Below are 23950 nucleotides of genomic sequence, written 5' to 3'. Positions count from 1 at the left end.
AAAGAGGCCAAGAATATCTAAAATTCTGCAAGTTAAATGCCAAAAGCATTGTTGAAAATAAATACAGTGGTGCCCCGCCAGACGAATGCCTCGCTAGACGAAAAACTCGCTAGATGAAGGCATTCGTCTAGCGGAAAGCTGCCCCGCAAGACGAAATTGTCTATGGGGCTGCCTCGCAAGACGAATTTTTTGTTTTCATCTAGCGAAAACCGCGGTTTGCATTGCCGCTTCGCTAGACGAAAAAAACGCTAGATGAAAAGATTCGCAGAACGAATTATTTTCGTCTAGTGGGGCACCACTGTATTGTTGCCTCCTCAAAGTAGCCTCCTGGGGTGATGGGAGCCACCACTAAAAGTCCCATGCTTGCCACCCCTCTGAACCTCGCTTGGAGGAATGTAGAGTGAAAAAGACCTCATATGATGAATGCAGGTTGTGGGCAGATTCCTGAAGGAAGGCTTTATATGCTCAGAGCATCATGCACCAGTTGGGAATCTGGCCGCCACTTTCTGCAGCACCTGTGGTTTCTGAGCCTTCTTCACAAAGAGCCTCATGTATAATGTATTGCAGAAATCTAGTCAAGAGGTAGGTAGAAGAACCTGAGGTCTCTTGTGGGCATGTGCCACTGGTATATGTTGGCTCCTATTAGCACACCTTTGTTTTTAACACTAGCAGAAGTGTTACATATATCCCTTGCTGATGTAACCAAATGCTTTGCCAATAAAGAACTGAACTTCCTATTGTTTGTGCTCATTGGCCTGGGCTCTGGATTATAAACAGAACATTATTTAATTAATAAAAAAACTTGGAAGAGATTTATTAAGCTGGAACGTTTGCAAGGGAAGGCACCCAGGAGGATGAAGGGTCTGGAAAACAAGCCTTATGATGAGCGCCTGAAGGAGTTGGGTATGTTTAGCGTGGAAAAGAGAATGAGAGGAGATATGATAGCCATTTTTAAATATCTCAAGGCCTGTCACATGGAAGAGGGAATAAGTTTGTTTTCTCCTGCTCTGAAGGGTAGGACTCGAACCAATAGCTTCAAGTTACAAGAAGGGATGTCGACTAAACATTTGGAAAAACTTTCTGATGGTATAGGCTGTGCATTTTAACGTGTATAGGTATGTATTTTATATAGGTGTAAGCCTCCTAAACATGACACTATTTATTTACTTTGAGACATTGTATATTGCTCATCAGCAAAAAAACTAGTTCTTCTAACAATGACCAGCTGGCTCAGAGCAGGGGAGGCGAAGAACTGGTTGCTTCTTTTTAAGATTATTTGGTATATTTTAAAATAGTTATTCATATCTTTATATTTTGACCATATGGGAGTTTAATGCCTCTTTAATCTCCTTAACGAAAAGATTATCCTTTCTACGATCTCAGACACTCAGTTATGGGGAAAGGCAGGGTATTTATAAATATAATAATAATAATAATAATAATAATAATAATAATAATTATAATAATTATAAATATTGATGATGATTCTTTGACACTAAGGCTGACCACTAAGGCACTGGATCTTGCATGGAGCACCTGCTAGAGGAGAGGATTCTGCACTCGGGGTGCCAATGACCGGATCCTGGAGGACTTCCCTTCAGCTCCAGGAAGGGCAGCTCTGTGGCTCCGCAAGGGTTAACCAGGGCCACATAACACAGATTCCTAGAGCGGAAGGGGAGGCCGTCTCCAGAGGAGGAGCTTCCGCTTTCTGTCCCGAGCTTGTCCTTCCTTTCAGTGTTGTCATAGGAACGCAGCTGCTTTGCCTGGAGGGGCCTTTGTCTTCGTCTTCCGTTCTCCGCAGGGAAGGCTGCCTCTCCTGGCAACGCAAATCCTTGTGGCGTTTATGAGGCGAGAACCTCATCCCGCCTCCGCCGTCGGTTCCCCACGAGAAGCGGCCGCCCGTTGAATTCTGCAGGCGGCTCCCCCTCCCTGCCCGGAGAAAACCCTGTGAGGAGATCCGGAAGTGATCGGCAGCAGGCGCGAGTCTAGCAATAGCAGAGGCCATAGAGTGTCCAAGCGGCGGTTGGCCGTTGGGTGCCCCCTAGCAACGCCTCACTTGCCCTTAGCAACGCCCCGCGGCAGTTGGGCGCCTCTAGAAATGCCTCCTGGGACTCCCACAGGGCAGGAGCCTCCTCTTAAGGAGGAAGGCCAGGCGGACCCCGAACAGCTCAAGCGGATGAAAAAGGTTTTTTTAAAAATAGAGAACGAAGGCTCTGATACTCAGCACTGAAAATACTTCACTTTGAAATAAATTACTGGTCCTTAAGAATGTATCCTGGCCAGCAGCAGCTGTAGTTATTTTATATTACTTTAAATTTTATATTACTTTAAATATTTCTAAACCGCTTCATCAAAAAAAAAAAAGTCTCCCAAGTGGATCGCAGATAAAAGAGAGAACGCAGCTAAAACCCACAGACCCACGTGGAAACCGATATATGCCTAAAGCCATCATATATGTGTGTGTGTGTGTGTGTGTGTGTGTGTGTGTATGATAGCTAAATATTAAATCAATATTTGCTTTTCCCCTCCCTATCTGCTTGTCTTTTGCCTGCTGCGAAAAATGCTGGGCTGGTTTGCTCTTGACACATGTTAAGATTTGGGGCTGTTGGGCAGAGAGTAAAGGAAGGAATTAAAAGGAACTAATAAGGCCAGGGCAAACCTTTCAGTTTTCTTTCCATGTCTCATTTTTCTAAAACAAAATAAAAATAAAATAAAAAATTCCTTCAAGTAGCACCTTAGAGACCAACTAAGTTTGTTCATGGTATGAGATTTCGTGTCCATGCACACTTCTTCAGATACATTTTTCCAAGTGTTAAATGTTTTGTTGTTCTTTAGCCGTTTATTCGTGTCCGACTCTTGGACGTGACCCCATGGACCAGAGCACGCCAGGCACTCCTGTCTTCCACTGCCTCCTGCTGTTTGGCCAAACTCATGCTAGTCGCTTCGAGAACACTGTCCAACCATCTCGTCCTCTGTCATCCCCTTGTCCTTGTGCCCTCAATCTTTCCCAACATCAGGGTCTTTTCCAGGGAGTCTTCTCTTCTCATGAGGTGGCCAAAGTATTGGAGCCTCAGCTTCAGGATCTGTCCTTCCAGTGAGCACCCAGGGCTGATTTCCTTAAGAATAGATAGGTTTGATCTTCTTGCAGTCCATGGGACTCTCAAGAGTTTCCTCCAGCGCTATAATTCAAAAGCATCATATATATATGCCCCATTTGGGGTTCTGCAGGGACAGGAGAATACCTAGGCAGAGGAATCCTTGCAGCTTCTCTGAGGCTCCTTTTACTCCTTTTACTTCTCCCTCTCTCCCAAGGAACCTACAGCTTGTTTTGCCTTCTGAACTCCTCAGGAAGGATGAAAGAGGCTGATCCTGCAGACCTTGCAAGGATGGAAGGAGGAAGATGGACGGTGGACCTGGTCAGGCTATCTTCTACAACTTTTGAATGTTCCTTCGCAGGACCCCCAGAGGGATCTGGTGAGTTCTGGGGAATGGAGATGGGGACCTGGGGAGATGTTGGGGTTGAGGAAGCTTCCCTGGCAAGAAAACGAGGAAGGTTGCAGGGCAAGAGTTCTGGGCTGTGAGAGATAAAAGGTAGAAAAGGAAAGGAATGTTTTTCAATGGTGGCATGGGTGCAGGGTTTTTGTTGGGGCAGGACTTGGTGGGGAGCAGGACTTTTGTTGGGGGAAGAACTGGTGTGGTTGGTCAGTAAGTTAAGTATTTCTAATGTTTTATTTGATCTGGGAGGCTGCTCCCCCTTGGCTATGCCCATGAATGGTGGTGTGAATAAAATTCTTTTTCAGCGAGTTCCATAGTGTAACGTCGTGTTGGGTCCTGATTCTGACAGTCACTGGTAGCTGCAGCAATTGCCAGATAAACGGGCTGAATGGGCTTCATCTCAGTTTTGAGAAAGATTTTTTTGGTTTGCAGCAGCTAAGCTGCCGGGTCAGCAGAGAAAGACTTGAGGGTCATGGCAGCAGTCCCTCTCTATCCCACGAAACCATTTCCCTCAAACCGTGTCCTGCTGCCCTACATTTGTGGCATCAGGAGTGGGACGGGTAAGGATGTGACTGGAAAGTACCGGAGCTTCAGCTTCAGGATCTGTCCTTCCAGTGAGCACTCAGGGCTGGTTTCCTTAAGAATGGATAGGTTTGATTTTCTTGCAGTCCATGGGACTCTCAAGAGTCTCCTCCAGCACCATAATTCAAAAGCATCAATTCTTTGGCGATCAGTTTTCTTTATGGTCCAGCTCTCACTTCCATACATCACTACTGGGAAAACCATAGCTTTAACTATACGTATGGACCTTTGTCGGCAAGGTGATGTCTCTGCTTTTTAAGATGCTGTCTAGGTTTCTCATCACTTTCCTCCCAAGAAGCAGGCGTCTTTAAATTCGTGACTGCTGTCACCATCTGCAGTGATCTGCAGTTTACTGCAAGAAAGTAAAATCTCTCACTGCCTCCATTTCTTCCCCTTTTATTTTCTTAATTCCGGTTTGGGATTCATCCAGCCCAGCCTTTCTCATGATGAATTCTGCATGGTACCCGGTAAGTTAAATAAGCAGGGAGACAATATACAGCCTTGTCATACTCCTTTCCCAATTTTGAACCAATCAGTTATTCCATATCCAGTTCTAACTGTAGCTTCTTGTCCCACATAGAGATTTCTCAGGAGACAGATGAGGTGATCGGGCACTCCCATTTCTTTAAGAACTTGTGATAGTTTGTTGTGGTCGACACAGTCAAAAGCTTTTGTGTAGTCAATGAAGCAGAATTAGATGGTTTTTCTGGAACTCTCTAGCTTTCTTGACAGCCATCTGTCAGGAATGCTTTGATGGTGTTTCCTGCTTGGCAGGGGGTTGGACTGGATGGCCCTTGTGGTCTCTTCGAACTCTATGATTCTATGATTCTCCATAATCCATCACATATTTGCAATTTGGTCTCTGGTTCCTCTGCCCCTTCAAAATCCGGCTTGCACTTCTGGGAGTTCTCGGTCCACATACTGCTTAAGCCTGCCTTGTAGAATTTTAAGCATAACCTTGCTAGCGTATGAAATGAGAACAATTGTGCAGTAGTTGGAGCATTCTTTGGCACTGCCCTGCTTTGGGATTGAGATGTACACTGATCTTCTCCAATCCTCTGGCCACTGCTGAGTTTTCCAAACTTGCTGGCGTATTGAGTGTAGCACCTTAACAGTATCATCTTTTAAAATTTTAAATAGTTCAGCTAGAATATCATCACTTTCACTGGCCTTGTTATTAGCAGTGCTTTCTAAGGCCCATTTGATTTCACTCTCCAGGATGTCTGGCTCAAGGCCCATTTGACTTCACTCTCCAGGATGTCTGGCTCAAGGTCAGCAACCACACTACCTGGGGTGTACAAGACCTCCATATCTTTCTGGTATAATTCCTCTATGTATTCTTGCCACCTCTTCTTGATGTCTTCTGCTAGATCTGATTTTGATGCTGCCCATCTGGTGATGTCAATGTGTAGAGTCGTCTCTTGTATTGTTGGAAAAGAGTGTTTGTGATGACCAGCTTGTTCTCTTGACAGAACACTATTAGCCTTTGCCCTGCTTCGTTTTGAACTCCAAGGCCAAACATGCCAGTTGTTCCTGTTATCTCTTGACTCCCTACTTTAGCATTCCAATCCCCTATAATGAGAAGAACATCCTTCTTTGGTGTCATTTCTAGAAGGTGTTGTAAGTCTTCATAGAATTGTTCAATTTCAGTTTCTTCAGCACCGGTAATTGGTGCTAAACCTGGATTACTGTGATGTTAAAAGGTCTGCCTTGGATTCGTATTGAGATCATTCTATCATTTTTGAGATTGCATCCCAGCACAGTACAGCTTTTGTCACTCTTTTGTTGACTATGAGGGCCACTCCATTTATTCTATGGGAGTCTTGCCCACATTCATCCAAACTGAATTTGCCCATTCCCATCCATTTTAGTTCACTGATGCCCCAGGATGTCAATATTTATTCTTTTCATCTGATTTTTGACCACATCCAGCTTACCAAGCTTCATGGATCTTGCATTCCAGGTTCCTATGCAATATTTTTCTTTACAGCATTGGACTTTCCTTTCTCTTCCAGGCACATCCGTAACTGAACGACCTTTCAGCTTAGGCCCAGCTGCTTCATCAGCTCTGAATCTACTTGTACTTGTCCTCCACTCTTCCACAGTAGCATGTTGGACGCCTTCTGACCTGAGGGGCTCATCTTCCAGCATCATAACCTTTATATGCCTGTTGTTATTGTCCATGAAGTTTTCTTGGCAGTCATACTGGAGTGGGATTGCCGGTTCCTGCTCCAGGTGGATCATGTTTAGTCAAAACTCTCCCCTATGACATGTTCATCTTGGGTGGCCTTGCACGGCATAGCTCATAGCTTCTCTGAGTTATTAAAGCCCCTTCACCACGAAAAGGCAGTGATCCATGAAGGAGGTGTTAAATGTAAAAAGGTAAAGGTACCACTGACCGTTAGGTCCAGTCACGGATGACTCTGGGGTTGCAGCCTCGCTCTATAGGCTGAGGGAGCCGGCGTTTGTCCGCAGACAGCTTCTGGGTCATGTGGCCAGCATGACTAAGCTGCTTCTGGTGAACCAGAGCAGCACACGGAAACGCTGTTTACCTTCACACCAGAACAGGACCTATTTATCTACTTGCACTTTGACGTGCTTTCGAACTGCTAGGTTGGCAGGAGCTGGGACCGAACAACGGGAGCTCACCCCATGGCAGGGATTTGAACCGCCGACCTTCTGATCGGCAAGCCCTAGGCTCTGTGGTTTAGACCACAGCGCCACCCTCCTCCCAGGTGCTAAATGTACGGTAGTTACCCCAATCTTCTCGTTTTATTAAAAGAAATGCCCTTATAAAAAGAAAGAATCTCCATAGGCTGCTCCTTATTTCTCCCTCTTTTTTTCCACATTTCTGCAATGTGTAGCATGCCACTGGTTTCTCATTCATAATATTACTGTCCGACCTTTCGTAACTTAAAAAGCATTTGCTGGTCTTCTGTTGATGTATTTCAAATAAATCCTTCCAAACACTCTTTAGCCTCTCAGGTCCTGTTTGGTCACCACACTCTTGTCCGTTTGGGCAATTAGGAACGTCCTTTTCATTGTTTTCATGAGTTCTTAAGCTCATATTTCCTGCGTCTAATAGCAGAAACGCAGAATTTGGCAACATTAATCGTATGAGCTATCCATTGACAATGTGCAGGCAAAGGCAAATGTTTAATTTTATTTAAGATCTTAATTTTGAAATGCTGTTTTTTCGTGTGTTTGTCTTGTGTGTGCTTCATTGTTCAGTTGAAGAGGACGATTTGGTCTGTGACCGTTTAATAAAATTTGATTTGATTTGAGTTCTTAAGCCACCGTCTTCCCTTTCACAGACTGTGCAATGGCATCAGAGCAAGACTCCCTACGATACCCTGGAGAGGAAGAGATCACCATACGTCCAGCTGAGGTAAGGGAAAGATAATTGAGGAGAGATTTGGGGGATAGCTAGAGTGCGTCCCTCCTTGGAGGGATCAGACTCTTACCCGTGTGCTTCTGAGGCTGCTGCTTCTGAGGAAGTGGGTTGGCTCGAGACCATAAACATGAGATCATAAACATGACCTACGAAAAGCCTAGCTGGTGGATCAGGCCATTAGCCCACCTAGTCCAGCATCCTATTCCAACAGATATTAACTACAGTGGTGCCCCGCTAGACGAAAATAATTCGTTCTGCGAGTATTTTCGTCTAGTGGGTTTTTCGTCTAGCGAAGCGGCAATGTAAACCGCGGTTTTCGCTAGACGAGAAAAAAAAGACGAAAAATTTTCGTCTTGCAAGGCAGCCCCATAGACTTTTTCGTTTTGCGGGGCAGCCTCCCGCTAGACGAATGCCTTCGTCTAGCGAGTTTTTCGTCTAGCAAGGCATTCATCTAGCGGGGCACCACTGTAGATGCCTCTTGGAAATTTGCAACCAGGAGCTGAACGCAACAGCACTCTTCAGTTGATTCCCAGGAAGTGGCAGTCAGGAGTATTATACTGCCCATAACAAGTGGAGGCAGTGCACAGCTGTCATGGCTGGTAGTCCATCATAACCTTATCTGTTATGAATTTGCCTAATTCTCTTTTAATTTGGCAGCCGTTTCTGCATGTTGTTGTAGTGAATTGCAGAGTTTAATGGTATGAAGAAGTGCTTTCTGTTGTTTGTCCTTAATCTGCTCACATTTAGCTTAATTGAACGGTCCTGGGCTTCAGTATCATCTAGAGTAAGAAATACCTTCCTCTAGCCTCTTTCTTCACACCATTCTATAATATTCCTTCTTAGCACCTTTGGTGAAACCCTTTATTATTTGTTGGTTCTTTCTCAATGTTTTCTGGCTCTGCAATGCAATTTTTGAGGATAGCCAGTTGGAACTATACAGCATTCTAAAGGTAGCTACACCAGCACTACGATATTGGTAGCTTTATTTGGAATCCTCTTTAAGAACTAATGGGTAGATGCCATTTGCATTTGTTTATTTTCTAAATAATTATTATTATTATTATTATTATTATGATTATTATTATTATTTGGGCCATTCCGTGAAAAATGAGCCTGATAAGAATGCTACATGAGCACTGGACTTTGGTGAGGAAGATTCCAAACGTGCAGTCTAACCATTTTTTAAAAAGCTAAAGACAAAAGAAGTTTATTTTATGGACCTTCTTTTCAAAAGTCCACCCACGTAGTCTTCACAGAAGTGTTCAAGTTAAAAGTTTTCTGATGATTGTCCACCCGTGACAGCATTTTTCCTTAATTTTGTATCGTTAAATTTCTTAAACTTAATTCCTGATTGCATAGTTGTAACCAATAAACATTGATTTAAACAGATATGCTGAGTTTATCATTGATTCACCTCCCAACTCACAGAGTTTTTCCATAAATCAAACTTATCTCAAGCTCCATGTCCTTTTTTTGTCCCACCCGTGACACACTTTTAACATTAATAAAATTGTCAAAATATCCATAAAAACAATAAAAAATTAGTCAAATGTTCAGTATCTTATTAAGAACATAGTTTAAATTTTGGTTGTTAATTTTTATGTGTATTTACATTGTTACACATGTGTGAATACCAAAAAACATGGTCAAAGTGTCCCACCCGTGACAATGGAATGGCCCATTTGTACCCCGCCAATCTGGCTGGATTTCCCCAGCCACTCTGGGTGGCTTCCAACAAAAATCAGAATACATTAAAATATCACACATTAAAAGCTTCCCTAAACAGGGCTGCTTTCAGATGTCCTCTAAATGTCTGGTAGTTGTCTATCTCTTTGACATCTGAAGGGAGGGAGTTCCACAGGGTGGGCGCCACTACCGAGAAGGCCCTCTGCACTGGAATGAACGAAGGTAAAAAAACCCAAATTGCCCACTCTCCAAATGGATTGGAGGGTAGATTGTTTCCATACCTTTCCCTGAATAGTATATGAGGAAGGGAATTGTTTTCTTCTAGGAATTGGTGAACATTGAGGAGGTCTTCAGTTTTACTGACGAGGAATGGGTCCTGCTGGATCCAGGACAGAGAGCTCTGTATGAGGAGGTCATGCTGGAGATTCATGAGATGGTGGTATCTGTGGGTAAGGATGCTTTTTTATTTTCTGAAATTAGGAGGGAGAAGAGTGGGCTGCCACTTGGATGAGGACATTTTGTGAATAGACTCACTGAATTGTAGAGTTTGAAGGGGTTCCCAGGGACATCTGTTCCGACTCCCTACAAAGCAGGAGTCACAGCTCAAGTATTCCTGACAGATGGCCCAGACTTCTGTTTAAAAATCTCCAATAAAGGAGAATTAACCACATTATGAGCGAGGTGAACAGCTGTTTTCAGGGAATTGTAGTGAGGTCCAAGTGAGGCCCAAGGGATCTGAACCTGCTCTCTTTACCCAGTCACACAGAGAGGGGGGGAGGGGGGAGCCAGCTGATTTGGGAACTGAGGCTACACAGTAGGTGTTTCTGGGAGAGGGGAGAGATCCTTGAGGCTATTTGGGAAACTGCACCCAACAGCCACACTAGTGGCTCCCAATCCTCAAACAAGTTCTAAAACCCCTTCTTCTACATCACAATTATTTCTAGATTTTGCTTGTGGAAGGGAAAGAAAAGAGGGATGAGGGCTAAGGGATCTCTGACCCTGCAAGCCCCTACAAATCTTTTTTTGCAACTTGAGTAGGTACACTCCCAAGCATCTCCTTGCACCCATAAGACATGTGTAGGGGCCCCATGTCCCATTCAATGGCTTGCTGAACAAGAACTCCCATCATCCTCTCTGTCCACCAGCCATGGTTGATGGGGCTGATGGGAGGCCCAAAGATTTCAGTCGCTGTGGCAGAACAGTAGGCTGCCCATTTGAGGACGAGGATTTCCTTTAGATGATGCAATATAAAAGAAGGAGACACAAGCAACTTCAAGTCCACATTAAACTCCAGTGTGGCAGAGGCCTTATACAGACAGGCTTTTATAAAAATGCAGCATTTCATTAGCTTTCCTTTTAATCCACCAGGAGATGCTTGGGGGATCCGAAGAGATGGGGAAGCATCAGAAGTGGCACCTGAAAGAGCTGAGGAGCAGGAGGAGCAACGGAAACTGCAGTTTCAAGTTGGAGCCAAGAGGGAAGAGGGAAGAGAAATTCAGAAGGCGGGGAAAGATTCCACTGCTTCTCAGGTTAATGGAAACCAAATCACCAAAGGGGAGAAAAAGTATGAATATAAAGTGTGTGGAAAGAGATATCCTTCTCGTTCAAGGCTTACTTCACATCAAAGAGAGCACTCAGGTGAAAATCCATATGAATGCTGGGAGTATGGGAAAAGGTTCATTCACAGTGAGTCCTTTGCTACGCATGAAAACACTCATATGGGTGATAAGCCTTATAAATGTTTGGAGTGTGGAAAGAGCTTCAGTCGCACAGACTCCCTTACTTTGCATCAAAGAAGTCACACAGGAGAAAAAACTTACAAGTGTTTGGAATATGGAAAGAGCTTCATTAAGAGTAGCCACCTCACAAGATATACCGGTAAATCAACTCATGCAGAGGATAAACCTTATAAATGCTGTGAGTGTGGAAAGAAATTCAGTCACAGTGACAACCTGACTAAGCATCAAAGAACTCACACAGGAGGAAAAGGAAAGAAGCCACCTTCGTTTGCATCAAATAACTCATATGGGGGTAAACTTCATGAATGTTTGCAGTGTGGAAAGACATACAAGCACCGTAGCATTCTTAGCTTACATAAAAAAATTCATACAGGGGGAAAATCTTATAAATGCTTGGAGTGTGGAAAATGTTTCCGTGATAGTGGCCACTTGAATCGGCATCTAAGAACTCATACAGGGGAAAAACCTTATAAATGTTTGGAGTGCGACAAGAGCTTTAGTCAGAGTAGCCACGTTAATCGGCATCTAAGAACTCATACAGGGGAAAAACCTTATAAATGTTGTGAGTGTGAAAAGAAATTCAGTCACAGTGACAAGCTGACTAAGCATCAAAGAACTCACACAGGGGAAAAAGGAAAGAAGCCACCTTTGTTTGCATCAAATAACTCCTACGGGGGGAAACCTCATGAATGTTTTGCAGTGTGAAAGACATACAGGCACCGTAGGGCTCTTAGCTTACATAAAAGAATTCATACAGGGGAAAAACCTTATAAATGCTTGGAGTGTGGAAAGTGTTTCAGTGAAAGTGGCCACTTTAATCGGCATCTAAGAACCCATACAGGGGGAAAACCTTATAAATGTTTGGAGTGTGGAAAGTGTTTCAGTGAGAGTTGCCACTTTAATCGGCATCTAAGAACCCATACAGGGGGAAAACCTTATAAATGTTTTGAGTGCAACAAGAGCTTTAGTCAGAGTAGCCACTTAAATCGGCATCTAAAAACTCATACAAGGGAAAAACCTTTTAAATGTTGGAGTGCGACAAGAGCTTTTGTCAGAGTAGCCAACTTACTAACATAAGAGCTTGGGTTGCAGAACCTACCAGACTAGACCTCAAATAACTCAAATAGGGGAAACATCTTAGAAGGGGTTGGAGTGTGGAAAGATCTTCAATCATATCAAGAGCTCCGGCAGCAAGCAAACCAAAGATTGTGCTTTCTGCTAGATTTTGCTTCTGACACTTTAAGTTTATTTTTCCTTAACTCTGTTTTTTTTATAATAGACTTTTTTGTTATGAGGCCGTTTGCCTTCCATTTTGGAGGAGAGGCCTGCCTCTTCAGCATAGAGGCAATTTGTGGCCCTTCTCCATTAAGCCAATGTGAGGTACTGTCAAAAGTTCAAAGATTGGTCTCTCTTTTTTATTTCTTATTTTCCAGTGAATTTTGCCATTAGTGCATATTCCATTAATTTTAATTGCCAATCTTCCTTAGTCAACTTTTAAAAATAGAATGGGGAAAATTTACTGATTATTTGAGGACATGTTGTAAACAAAACGTTATTGGGATTGATATAAACACGTGCAGTAAGAGATAATTAAGGGGAGGATAGGGGAAGATTTATAAATATCTTTGAATTGGATATGTAGTAACAAAAAGATATGAAATAACTGCAGAAGGGAGGGGGGAGTTGAAGGGAAGGGAAATTAGATTTGTAAAGTCTTTGTTTTTGTGGCTTAAAAGTTTGTAAAAGTTGAAAGTTAAAAATAAAATTTATTTAAAAAGTCCAGAGATTGGGCAGGGTGACAGGGTAAAAATGCAGGGGAACAGGCCATCAATTGGTGGTCTCTGCCACCCTTGAGGCATGAGATGGATGGTGGTAGAGGAGAAGTCTGGGAGATCAGAGGTGGAGAGGAATTTCAAGGAGGCTCAGAGGTGGAAGACCAAGTCCCAGATAGAGTCCAGCCATCAAACTCTCCTCCATCCCCTCCTGCATTTACTCCATGGTCAAGGAGCAGCTTAAAGCAAGAGGAACAGCTGGAGTTGTCATGCAGGAGAAGCTGCTGGTTGCTTGTGCATGCCACATCAGGCGTGGTGGTGCAGTTTGGAAAATGATCGGGCTGAAGGCTTGGTCTGTGTTTTGAGGCAGCACATCTCCCATGTCTGGCACAAGTGCCCTGGCTAACCTTGCAGAAGTACAAGGTTGAATATCTGGCCTGTTGACTCATCCATCCTCCCTTCATCTCAGGTATCTCCATGCCTGCAGAGGCAGGTGTAAAAGTCAAGACTGCATTGCATTCAGGAGGGGAGAGTATGAGCAGCTATATTGGGTGAGTTTTGCACACCAGTGTGAGCCACCGTGGAAAGTGCTAGTGGATCTCACTTGTATATTTCTAAGACCAGAAGAACTGTCTGATAGTAGTTGTTAGTGTGTTTATCTTTGCCCTGTGTTTTAAGACAATAAACACTTTATACTTTGAACTGAACCGCATGGGAAATGAGTTTTTCTCTTAACGGAAAACTGGGAAAAGCTGGCTACGGGGAATCCTCCAATGTTCTGCTGCATACTCTGCTGACCACACTGGTATCACAGGCATGTCCAACTTCAGGTTGGGTGTGGTCTACTCTCCAGAATTTTCACCTTTTTCTGACAAGTGCCAAAGAAAGCACTGTTTTGTTTTTACATGTGGTGGGCTCGTTGCAGGCAGGGGTCCTTCCATTCAGCATTGACTGTGCAGATGAATTTAACTCAGACCCACTTCGCAGAGGACTCGGAAACCCACCACTTTTGAGGTGCCTGCATGTATCTCTCAAGGTCCATTCCCACCAAGACCCCCAGGATGGTGGGCTCCCCCCCAGACTCGCATGCCAAAGCCTCCCAGAGAGAGAAAAAGGGAGGGATCTTCCAACATCGGAAGTGGATCCAGAGGAAGCCTTCTCCTCCTCCTCCCTTGTAGCTAGTCACCGGGCTCCATCCCTGTGGCTTTGCTCACCTGCTTCCCTACAGTAGCTGGCAGAGGAGGAGGAGGTGGGGACAGCAGCTACTCCCTCCTTCCCTGTCGGAGGTATAACTCCCTCTCACATCCATCCTGGCAGCTGCCCCCTTCCCCATTGGGAAAGCCATACTAAGCCCTGAAGGCAGACCTGTTTAAGGAAGCTTTTAATATTTGATGAATTAGTGTATTTTAATATTTTGCAGGAAGCCGCCCAGAGTGGCTGGGGAAACCCGGCCAGATGGGTGGGGTATTATTATTATTATTATTATTATTATTATTATTATTATTATTATTATTATTATTATTAATTTATTGTTATTATTTAGTGTTATTATTAGCCCCCTCTCTTCCATCAGCATCACACACACCTCTCCCCAGCTCTCTTACTCTGCCTGCTTCTCATTGCTCCTTCCACCATTTTCCACGCTCCCATCATCACACATATCTCAGTCCCCCCCCCATCATGTTTTCACACTGTTCAGGAGGGCTTCCTCCCCAGTAAATGTGTAATTGGTGGGGGAACCGTAGCCAAGCTCCCCTGCTTCCTTCCCAGAGGAGGAAGAGGCGAACGGCATCCTCCAGACGCAGCACCGCTGCAGCCCTGACCCACTTTCTTCGGTGCTTGGAGTGACGCTGCCACCTTGCAGCGTGGATGGTACGATCGAAAAATATGAAAGGCAAAAGGTAAAAAGGACCCTTGGGCGGATAAGTAAACAAGTGTCTCACGATCGACGGGTTGGACATGCCTGAAGTATCACCTGCAGATGGTGGGCCCATGTCTGACAGGTTATGGGGCAAATGACTTGTACAAGGCCTAGAAAGCACATTAGCAGAAGTGGCACATATATCCCTTGCTGATGTAACCAAATGCATTGTCAATTCCTTGTCCATATTGGGCAACATAAAGAGAAATATAAAAATAAATGTCCTCATTGGTTGCTTTGGAATATAAACAGAAATATAAAAATTGATAAATAAATATAATAATAAACAACTTGGAGCAGGTCTATCTTTTGTATCTTTTGTTGTTCAGTTGTTTAGTCGTGTCCGACTCTTCGTGACCCCATGGACCAAAGCACACCAGGCATGCCTATCTTTCACTGCCTCCCACAGTTTGTATCTTGCATGTATATAAGTTTCTTGTTTGATATCTTTGCTTATTCCCAGGTGAGGTGCCTACTTCTCCTTTTTAATTTTCCAGCCTTTCACCATCATCTCTGTTCTTCTGCATCCCTCCCATAGGACCTGACATTGATCTCTTAGCTCATTCCTAAGAAAAAGAAAAACAGAACAATTCCTTACAGTGGCTATGCTGCAGATTGTTCTTCTACGTGGAGTTATATTTACATATCCATGTTTCAACTTCTTTTAATGCCAACCCCCCCCCCCCGCTCCAAATAATAAAGCATTTTTTCACTGCCATTATTGCATGCTGCCCAACAAAGGACGGTTCAATAAATAAAACAATTTGGATTAAAAATAAGATATAAAACTGTAACATTAATGCAGGTGTCCACACCGATGGGATTCTATGATTGCCAGTAATTGTGGCCAACTGATGCCTGTTTTAGCTTAATGTATCTGCTGTTTGATTCCTTCTCCTTCCCGAATTTCTTGTGCCTGGGTCCCATTCCCACAATTAAATTTAAAGCCAGCAATATGGAAAGTTTCTTTAGTTTGGCAAGCACTAGTAAAAAGTCAAACAGGGCAATCAGCAGACATGCTCCCATTTACACACGTGCCAAAAACACCTGCCACTAAAAAGGGGGTTGGGATGGAATGGAGGAATTCCCATTTACCTGAGAAAGTGGGGTTTCCCTATCGCACAGGGGTAATGCAATAAGAACTTGGATGGTCAAGGCAGCCGTAAACTCAAAAAGTTTGAAATTCACTGCCCTTAGAAAACAGGAAACAGATTTTTAACGGTCTAAGCTGATTTTATAGGTATTTTATCGTTCTACACTGGCTGGGCAACTATTTTACCAAATGATAGTTCCACAGAAAACAGTATCTCTTGACCTCCAGATTCCAGCACTGTCTTGTTTTGGTATTCCGTCTTCTAGTTATGAAAATGTCACAGGGCCCACCTTCACTAGTACCACCCACAGCAGAAAGGATGTATAGATTTGTCACAATTTTAAAAGAAAAAAATTTAAAAGCATTCCCCTGAAAGTGACATTTTGTTTTAGGAGGCGGATTTTGTTATTTGGCCTGATTCCATGGTAATCCCTTTCAACTTGCTTGCCTTATTGTACATTAATTTGAATTAAGGATGTCTTAATGTTGAGATGAAATGGTTATTATGTATTTAAACATAGGTATGCATATTATATAGTTGTAACCACCTAAACGACGTATTCTTTATTTACTCGGAGCCTTTGCAACCTGCTCCTCAGCCAAAAAGGCTCCCAGTGAAAAAAGGAAAGAAGAGCGAAGGGGAGGTTCCCGCCGCTGGGCTCCGCAAGGCTTAAGCGGAGCCACGGAGTTCAGATTCCTAGAGCGGAAGCGTCGCCGGAGGAGAAGCTTCCGCTTCCTGTCCCGGGTCTTTCCTTCCTTCCTGTGAGAGGCGCCTGGTTGGCGGGGCACGTGGCTGCTCTGCTTGGAGGATCTTCTGGACTCCTCGCAGAAGATCTTCTCCCGTTCTTTCTCCGCAGGTAAGGCCGCTTCTCCTCCAGTCCTGCCCCCTCCAGGTCCCATGCGGGGAAGGAAGGAGGGAGGGAGAGACCGAGGAAGGTGGAAAGAGCTGGGACTCCCATAGGGCAAAACAAAATAAAATAGAAAATTCTTTCCAGTAGCACCTTAGAGACCAACTAAGTTTGTTCTTGGTATGAGCTTTCGTGTGCATGCACACTTCTTCATAGGGCAGAAGAGGAGCCTCCTGAGAGGCTCAACCCGAGAGAGAGAAAGTTTTTTTTTAATAGAGAACGAAGGCCCTGCTCCTCTGCAGAATATCTGTTACTTTCAGTTTGTTTTCCAAATTTCTAAACTGCTTTATGCAAAAAAAAAAGTCTCCCAAGTGGATTAAAATAAACAGGGAACGCAGCTAAAATCCACAGACCCACGTGGAGACCAATATGCATACAGCCACCACTTCTAAAAACAAATAAGCTAAATATTAATATTTCTACCACCACAATTCTTTGCTTTATCCTCCCTCTCTGCTTGTCTTTTGCCTGTTGTGAAATAGGCTGGGAAGGTTTGCTCTTTACACAAGTTAGAATTTGGGGCTTTCGGGCAGAGAGTATGGGGAGGGAATGCATTAAAAGGAACTCCTAAGGCCTGGGCAACCCTTCCAGGTTTCTCTCTGCGTCTCACTTTTCCAAGTGTTAAATTTACCGGTAGTTACCCACACGTTTGATTAAATGAAAGGCCCTTATAAAAAAGAAAGGATCTCCATAGGCTGCTCCTTATTTCTCCCTCTTTTTTCCACATTTCCTGAAAACGCATTTACTGGTCTTCTGTTGATGTATTTAAAATAAATCTCACTAAACACTCTTTAGCCTCTCAGGTCCTGTTTGGTCACCACACTTGTCCATTTGGGCAGTTAGGAACTTCCTTTTCAATGTTTTCATGAGTTCATAGGCCACCATCTTCCCTTTCATAGGCTGTGCAATGGCATCGGACAAACAATGTGGACCCTCCCTACGATACCCTGGAGAGGAAGCAATCACCATGCGTCCAGCTCAGGTAGGGGAAAGATCATTGGGGAGAGAGTTTGGGGATAGCTGGAATGCGTCCTTCAGGGACCTTGTTGCAGGGGCCGGACTCTTAACTTTTGCTTCTGAGGCTGCTGCCTCTGAGGAATTGGCCTGGCTCCACTGAGTTTTGCGCATGAAACTGTAAACATGACCTACGGAAAGCCTAGTTGGTGGATCAGGCCATTAGCCCACCTAGTCCAGCATCCTATTCCAACAGATATTAACTAGATGCCTCTGGGAAATTTGCAACCAGGAGCTGAATGCAACAGCACTCTTCAGGTGATTGCCAGGAAGTGGCAGTCAGGCGTATTATACTGCCCATAACAAGTGGAGGCAGTGCACAGCGGTCATGGCTGGTAGTCATAACCTTATCTGCTATGAATTTGCCTAATTCTCTTAATTTGGCTGCCATTTTTCCATGTTGTTGGAGTGAATTGGAGAGTTTAATAGTGTGAAGAAGTGCTTTCTGCTGTTTGTCTTTAATCTGCTCCCATTTAGCTTAATTGAACGGTCCTTTAGCCTGTTTCTCCACACCATGCTATTATATTCCTTCTTCACCCCCTTTGCTGTAAATTAGAAAAATCCTCATAGGGGAGTTTCTGAAAATGGAATCTTCTTTAAGAACTAATGGGTAAATGCCATTTGCATTTGGTTATTCTCTAAACACTGAAGGGAAAAACCCCACACTTGCCCACTGTTCAGTTGGATTGAAAGGTACATTGTTTCCACACCTTTCCCTGAAGTATATATGAGGAAGGGATTTGTTTTCTTCTAGGGATTGGTGAACATTGAAGAGGTCTCCTTCAGTGTAACTGACGAGGAATGGGCCCTGCTGGATCCAGGACAGAGAGCTCTGTATAAGGAGGTCATGCTGGAGATTAATGAGATGGTGGTATCTGTGGGTAAGGATGCATTTTTATTTTCTCAATTTAGGAGGGAGAAGAGTGGGCTGCCACTTGGATGAGGACATTTTGTGAATAGACTCATTGAATTGTGGAGTTTGAAGGGATCCCCAGGGTCGTCTGTTCTGACCCCCTACAAGGCAGGAGTCACAGCTCAAGTATTCCTGACAGGTGGCCAAGACCTCTGTTTAAAAATCTCCAATAAAGGAGAGTCCACCCCATTATGAGCGAGGTGAACAGCTGTTTCCAGAGCATTGGGATTTGTAGTATAGTGAGGTCCAGGCCCAGACTCTGCCTGCAAAGGATCTGAACCTGCTCTTCTCTTCCCAGTCTCTCTCTCTCTCTCTCTCTCTCTCTCTCTCTCACACACACACACACACACACACACACACAGATGTGGGGGAGGAGCCAGTTGATTTGGGAACTGAGGCTACACAGTAGGTGTTTCTGGGAGAGGGGAGAGATCCTTGAGGCTCCCAACCCCCAAACAAGTTCTAAAACCCTTTCTTCTCACTCCCAAGCATCTCCTTGCACCCATTAGACATGTGTAGGGTCCCCATGTCCCATTCTATGCCTTGCTGAACAAGGACTCCTATCATCCTCTCTGTCCACCAGGCATGGTTGCTGGGGCTGATGGGAGGCCCAAAGATTTCAGTCGCTGTGGCAGAACAGTAGGCTGCCCATTTGAGGAAGAGAATTTTTTGTAGATGATGCAATATAAAAGGAGACACAAGCAACTTCAATGTGGCAGAGGTCTTATACAGACAGGCTTTTATAAAAATGCAGCATTTCATTAGCTTTCCTTTTAATCCACCAGGAGATGTTTGGGGGATCCGAAGAGAGGGGGAACCATCAGAAGTGGCACCTGAAAGAGCTGAGGAGCAGGAGGAGCAATGGAAATTGCAGGTTCAAGAGGGAACCAGGAGACAAGAGGGGAGAGAAATTCAGAAGGCGGGGAAAGATTCCACTGCTTCTCATGTTAATGGAAAACAAATCACGAAAGGGGAGAAAAAGTATGAATGTAAAGTGTGTGGAAAGAGATTTCCTTCTCGATCAAGGCTTTGTTGTTGTTCAATTGTTCAGTCGTCTCTGACTCTTCGTGACCCCATGGAGCACTCAGGTGAAAAACCACATGAAGGCTGGGAGTATGGGAAAAGGTTCAAGCCTTATAAATGTTTGGAGTGTGGAAAGAGCTTCATTGACAGTAACTCTCTTACCCTGCATCAAAGAATTCATACAGGGGAGAAACCTTATAAATGTTTGGAGTGTGGAAAGAGCTTCAGTCGGGGTAACACTCTCAGTATGCATCAAAGAATTCATACAGGGGAGAAACCTTATGAATGTTTGGAGTGTGGAAAGAGCTTTAGGCACAGTGCCTCCATCCTTAAGCATCAAAGAATTCATACAGGGGACAAACCTTATGAATGCTTGGAGTGTGGAAAGAAATTTAGTCGCACAGACTCCCTTATTTTGCATCAAAGAAGTCACACAGGAGAAAAACCTTACAAGTGTTTGGAATGTGGAAAGAGTTTCATTAAGGGTAGCCACCTCACAAGACATAAAAGAACTCATACAAGGGGCAATCCTTATAGATGTTGGGTGTGTGGAAAGAGCTTTAGTCAAAGTGAACATCTCACTACCCATCAAAGAACTCACACAGGCATAAAGCCTCATAAATGTCTGAAATGTGGAAAGAACTTCAATCGGAGTGGCCAGCTCACTATACATGAAAGAACTCATACAGGCGATAAACGTTATAGATGCTGGGAGTGTGGAAAGAGCTTCATTGACAGTAACTCACTTACCTCGCATAAAAGAATTCATACAGGGGAGAAACCTTATAAATGTTTTGACTGTGGAAAGAGTTTCCGTCAGGGTAACTATCTCAGTATACATCATAGAATTCATACAGGAGAAAAACCTTACAAGTGTTTGGAGTGTGGAAAGAGCTTCAGTCGCAAAGACTCCCTTGCTTTGCATCAAAGACGTCACACAGGAGAAAAACCTTATAAATGTTTGGAATGTGACAAGAGTTTCGTTCAGAGTAGCCAGCTCACAAGACATCAACGAACTCATACAGGGGGCAAACCTTATAGATGCTTGGAGTGTGGAAGGAGCTTTAGTGACAGTGACACTCTTACCAAACATCAAAAAATTCATACAAGGGAAAAACTTTTTAAGTGTTTGAAATGTGGAAAGAACTTCAGTTCCAAAGACTCCCTTACTTTGCATCAAAGAACTCATGCAGGTGGAAAGCCTTATAAATGCCTCAAATGTGGAAAGAGCTTCAATCGGAGTGGCCGGCTCACTATACATGAAAGAACTCATACAGGGGAGAAACCTTATAGATGCTGGGAGTGTGGAAAGAGCTTCAGTCACAGTGCTGCCATTAATCAACATCTTACAGTTCATACAGGGAAGAAACCTTATAAATGTTTTGAGTGTGGAAAGAGCTTCAGTTCGGGTTACTCTCTCACTATGCATCAAAGAATTCATACAGGTGAGGAACCTCATTCATGTTTGGAGTGTGGAAAGAGCTTTCGTTACCCTGCATCCCTTACCGTTCATCAAAGAACTCATACTGAGGAAAAGCCTTACAGATGCTGGGAGTGTGGAATGAGCTTCAGGGAAAGAAGCCACCTTCGTTCGCATCAAAGAACTCATACGGGGGGGAAACCTCATGAATGCTTGCAGTGTGGAAAGACATACAGGCACAGTAGCTCTCTTACCTCGCATCAAAGAACTCATACAGGAGAAAAACCTTATAAATGCTGCGAGTGTGGAAAGAACTTCATTGACAATAGCTCTCTTCGCTCACATCAAAGAATTCATACAGTGGGGAAAGCTTATAAATGCTTGGAGTGTGGAAAGAGCTTCAGTCAGAGTGGCTACTTTAATCGGCATCTAAGAACTCATACAGGGGAAGAAACCATTTAAATGTTTGAAGTGCAACAATAGCTTTAGTCAGAGTAGCCACTTACTAAACATAACAGCTTTGGTTGCAGGACCTACCTGACTAGAGTGCAAATAACTCAAATAGGGGAAACATCTTAGAAGGTTTTGGAGTGTGGAAAGATCTTCAGTTATATCAAGAACTCCTACAGGGAGCATATGAAAGATAGTGCTGAGTGCATCTGAAACTTTAATGTTAATTTTCCTTAACTCTGTTTTTTTGTAATAGGATTTTTGCTGTTGTTTGCCTTCAATTTTGGAGGAGAAGGCTACCTCCTCAGCATAGAGGCAATTTGTGGCCCTTCTCCTTTAAGCCAGTGTGAGGTACTACCAAGAGTCCAAAGATTACTTTCCCTTCTTTCTCTTCTTTATTTCTTATTTTTTTCAGTGCGTTTCTCCATTTTTGCATATTCCATTAATTTTAATTGCCAATCTTCATTAGTGGACTTTTAAAAAAATAGAATGGAGAAAATGTATTGATTATTTGAGGACACATTGTAAACAAAACATTAGTGGGATTGATATAAACACGTGCAGTAAGAGATAATCAAGGGCAGGATAAGGGGAAAATTATAAATATATTTGAGATGGATATGCTGTAACAAAAATATATGAAAGAAATAACCGCAGAAGGGAGAGGAGGGAAGTTGAAGAGAAGCTAAATTAGATCTGTAAAAACTTTGCTTTTCTGGCTGAAATGTTTGTAACAGTTGAAAAATAAAAGTCTGGAGACTGGGCAGGAGAAAGATCTAGGGGAATAGGCCATCGATTGGTGGGGTTCTGTGCCAGCTGTGAAACAGAGGATGGGTGGTAATGGAGGAGAAGTCTGGGAGATCAGAGGTGGAGAGGAATTTCAAGGAGGCTCAGAGGTGGAAGACAAAGTCCCAGATGGAGTCTAGCCTTCAAACTCCCCTCCATCCCCTCATGCATTTATTCCACAGTCAAGGAGCAGCTTAAAGCAAGAGGAACAGCTGGAATTGTCATGCAGGAGAAGCTGCTGGTTGCTTGTGCATGCCACATCAGGCGTGGTGGTGCAATTTGGAAAATGATCGGGCTAAAGGCTTGGTCTGTGTCTTGAGGCAGCACATCTTGTACGATGTTTAGATAGAGCAACAAGCGCCCTGGGTAACCTAGCAGAAGTACGAGGCGGAATATATGACCTGCTGACTCATCCATCCTCCCTTTATCTCGGGTATCTCCACGCCTGCTGAGGCAGGTATAAAAGTCAAGACTGCTTTGCATTCAGGGGAGGGGAGAATCTTTGAGCAGCTATATTTGGTGGGTTTTGTACAGCGGCGTGATAGAACGTGGTAAAGCGCTAGTGGATCTCTCTGTATATTTGTTTCTTTACTTCTAAGACCAGAAGAACTGTATGATAGTAGTTGTTAGTGTGTAACCAAGTGTGTTGCCAATTCCTTGCCCTCACTGGTCGCTTTGGAATATAAACAGAAATTTAAAAATGAAGGAATAAATATAATAATAAACAACGATCTATCTTTTGTATCTTACATGTATATAATTTTCTTGTTTGATATCTTTGCTTATTCCCAGGTGAGGTGCCTACCTCCCCTTTTTAATTTTCCAGCCTTTCACCATCATCTCTGTTCTTCTGGATCCCTCCCATAGGACCCGACATTGATCTCTTAGCTCATTCCTAAGAAAAAGAAAAACAGAATAATTCCTCATTGTGGCTATGCTGCAGACTGTTCTTCTATGTGGAGTTATATTTACATATCCATGCTTCAATTTCTTTTAATATTCTCCCCGCTCCAAATAATGATTCACTGCCATTATTTGCATGCTGCCCAACAAAAGACCATTCAATAAATAAAACAATTTGTATTAAAAATAAGATATAAAACTAACATTAATGCAGGTGTCCACACCGATGGGATTCTATGATTGCCAGTAACTCTGGCCAACTGATGCATGTTTTGGCTTAATGTATGCTGTTTGATTCCTTCTCCTTCCTGAATTTCTTGCGCCAGGGTTGCACACTTAAATTTAAAGCCAGCAATATGGAAAGTTTCTTTAGTTTGGCAAGCACTAGTAAAAAGTCAAACAGGGCAATCCACACCTGCCGAAAACACCTGCCACTAAAAAGGGGGTTGGGATGGAATGGAGGAATTCCCATTTACCTGAAACTGGGGTTTCCATATCGCACAGGGGTAATGCAATAAGAACCTGGCGGGTCAAGTCAGCCGTAAATTCAAAAAGTTTGAAATTCACTGCCCTTAGAAAACAGATTTTTAACAACCTAAGCTGATTTTATAGGTATTTTATCGTTCTACACTGGCTGGGCAGCTATTTTACCAAATGATAGTTTAATTATATGATAGTTAAATTATAGTTTCATTATAAATGATAGTTTAATTATAACAAAATAAAAATTTATTTCCAGTAGCACCTTAGAGACCAACTAAGTTTGTTCTTGGTATGAGCTTTCGTGCGCATGCACACTTCTTCAGATACACTGAAACAGAAGTCACCAGATCCTTAAATATAGTGAGGGA

The 23950-nt window shown here is 43.4% G+C and overlaps 1 protein-coding gene across 1 annotated transcript; it reads left to right on the top strand.

The window, feature by feature from the left end:
* The first annotated feature begins 854 nt into the window (after nucleotides 1-854).
* Nucleotides 855-21422, top strand: LOC117042537 (zinc finger protein 420-like). Its single transcript, XM_033142079.1, has 10 exons — nucleotides 855-903; nucleotides 3313-3474; nucleotides 7392-7465; nucleotides 9483-9606; nucleotides 10526-11035; nucleotides 14439-14540; nucleotides 16450-16539; nucleotides 17490-17572; nucleotides 18359-18485; nucleotides 19303-21422. Exons 1-10 carry the CDS (start codon nucleotides 855-857, stop codon nucleotides 21420-21422), a joined length of 3441 nt encoding a protein of 1146 aa, XP_032997970.1.
* Nucleotides 21423-23950: the final 2528 nt, after the last annotated feature.

This window comes from Lacerta agilis, chromosome 2 (assembly GCF_009819535.1).
Source record: "Lacerta agilis isolate rLacAgi1 chromosome 2, rLacAgi1.pri, whole genome shotgun sequence".
NCBI lineage: Eukaryota > Metazoa > Chordata > Lepidosauria > Squamata > Lacertidae > Lacerta > Lacerta agilis.
Note: the sequence above shows the minus strand (reverse complement) of the source record. Positions and strands in the feature narration are given on the sequence as shown.

What these genes read in the sequence shown, in the direction of transcription:
- LOC117042537 (XM_033142079.1), top strand. Translation starts at nt 855, where the DNA reads ATGAAGGGTCTGGAAAACAAGCCTTATGATGAGCGCCTGAAGGAGTTG. An exon ending in GCCACCTTGCAGCGTGGATG is followed by an intron (nt 14,541 to 16,449) that starts GTACGATCGAAA and finishes CCTTCCTGTGAG; the next exon opens with AGGCGCCTGGTTGGCGGGGC. An exon ending in TCACCATGCGTCCAGCTCAG is followed by an intron (nt 17,573 to 18,358) that starts GTAGGGGAAAGA and finishes GTTTTCTTCTAG; the next exon opens with GGATTGGTGAACATTGAAGA.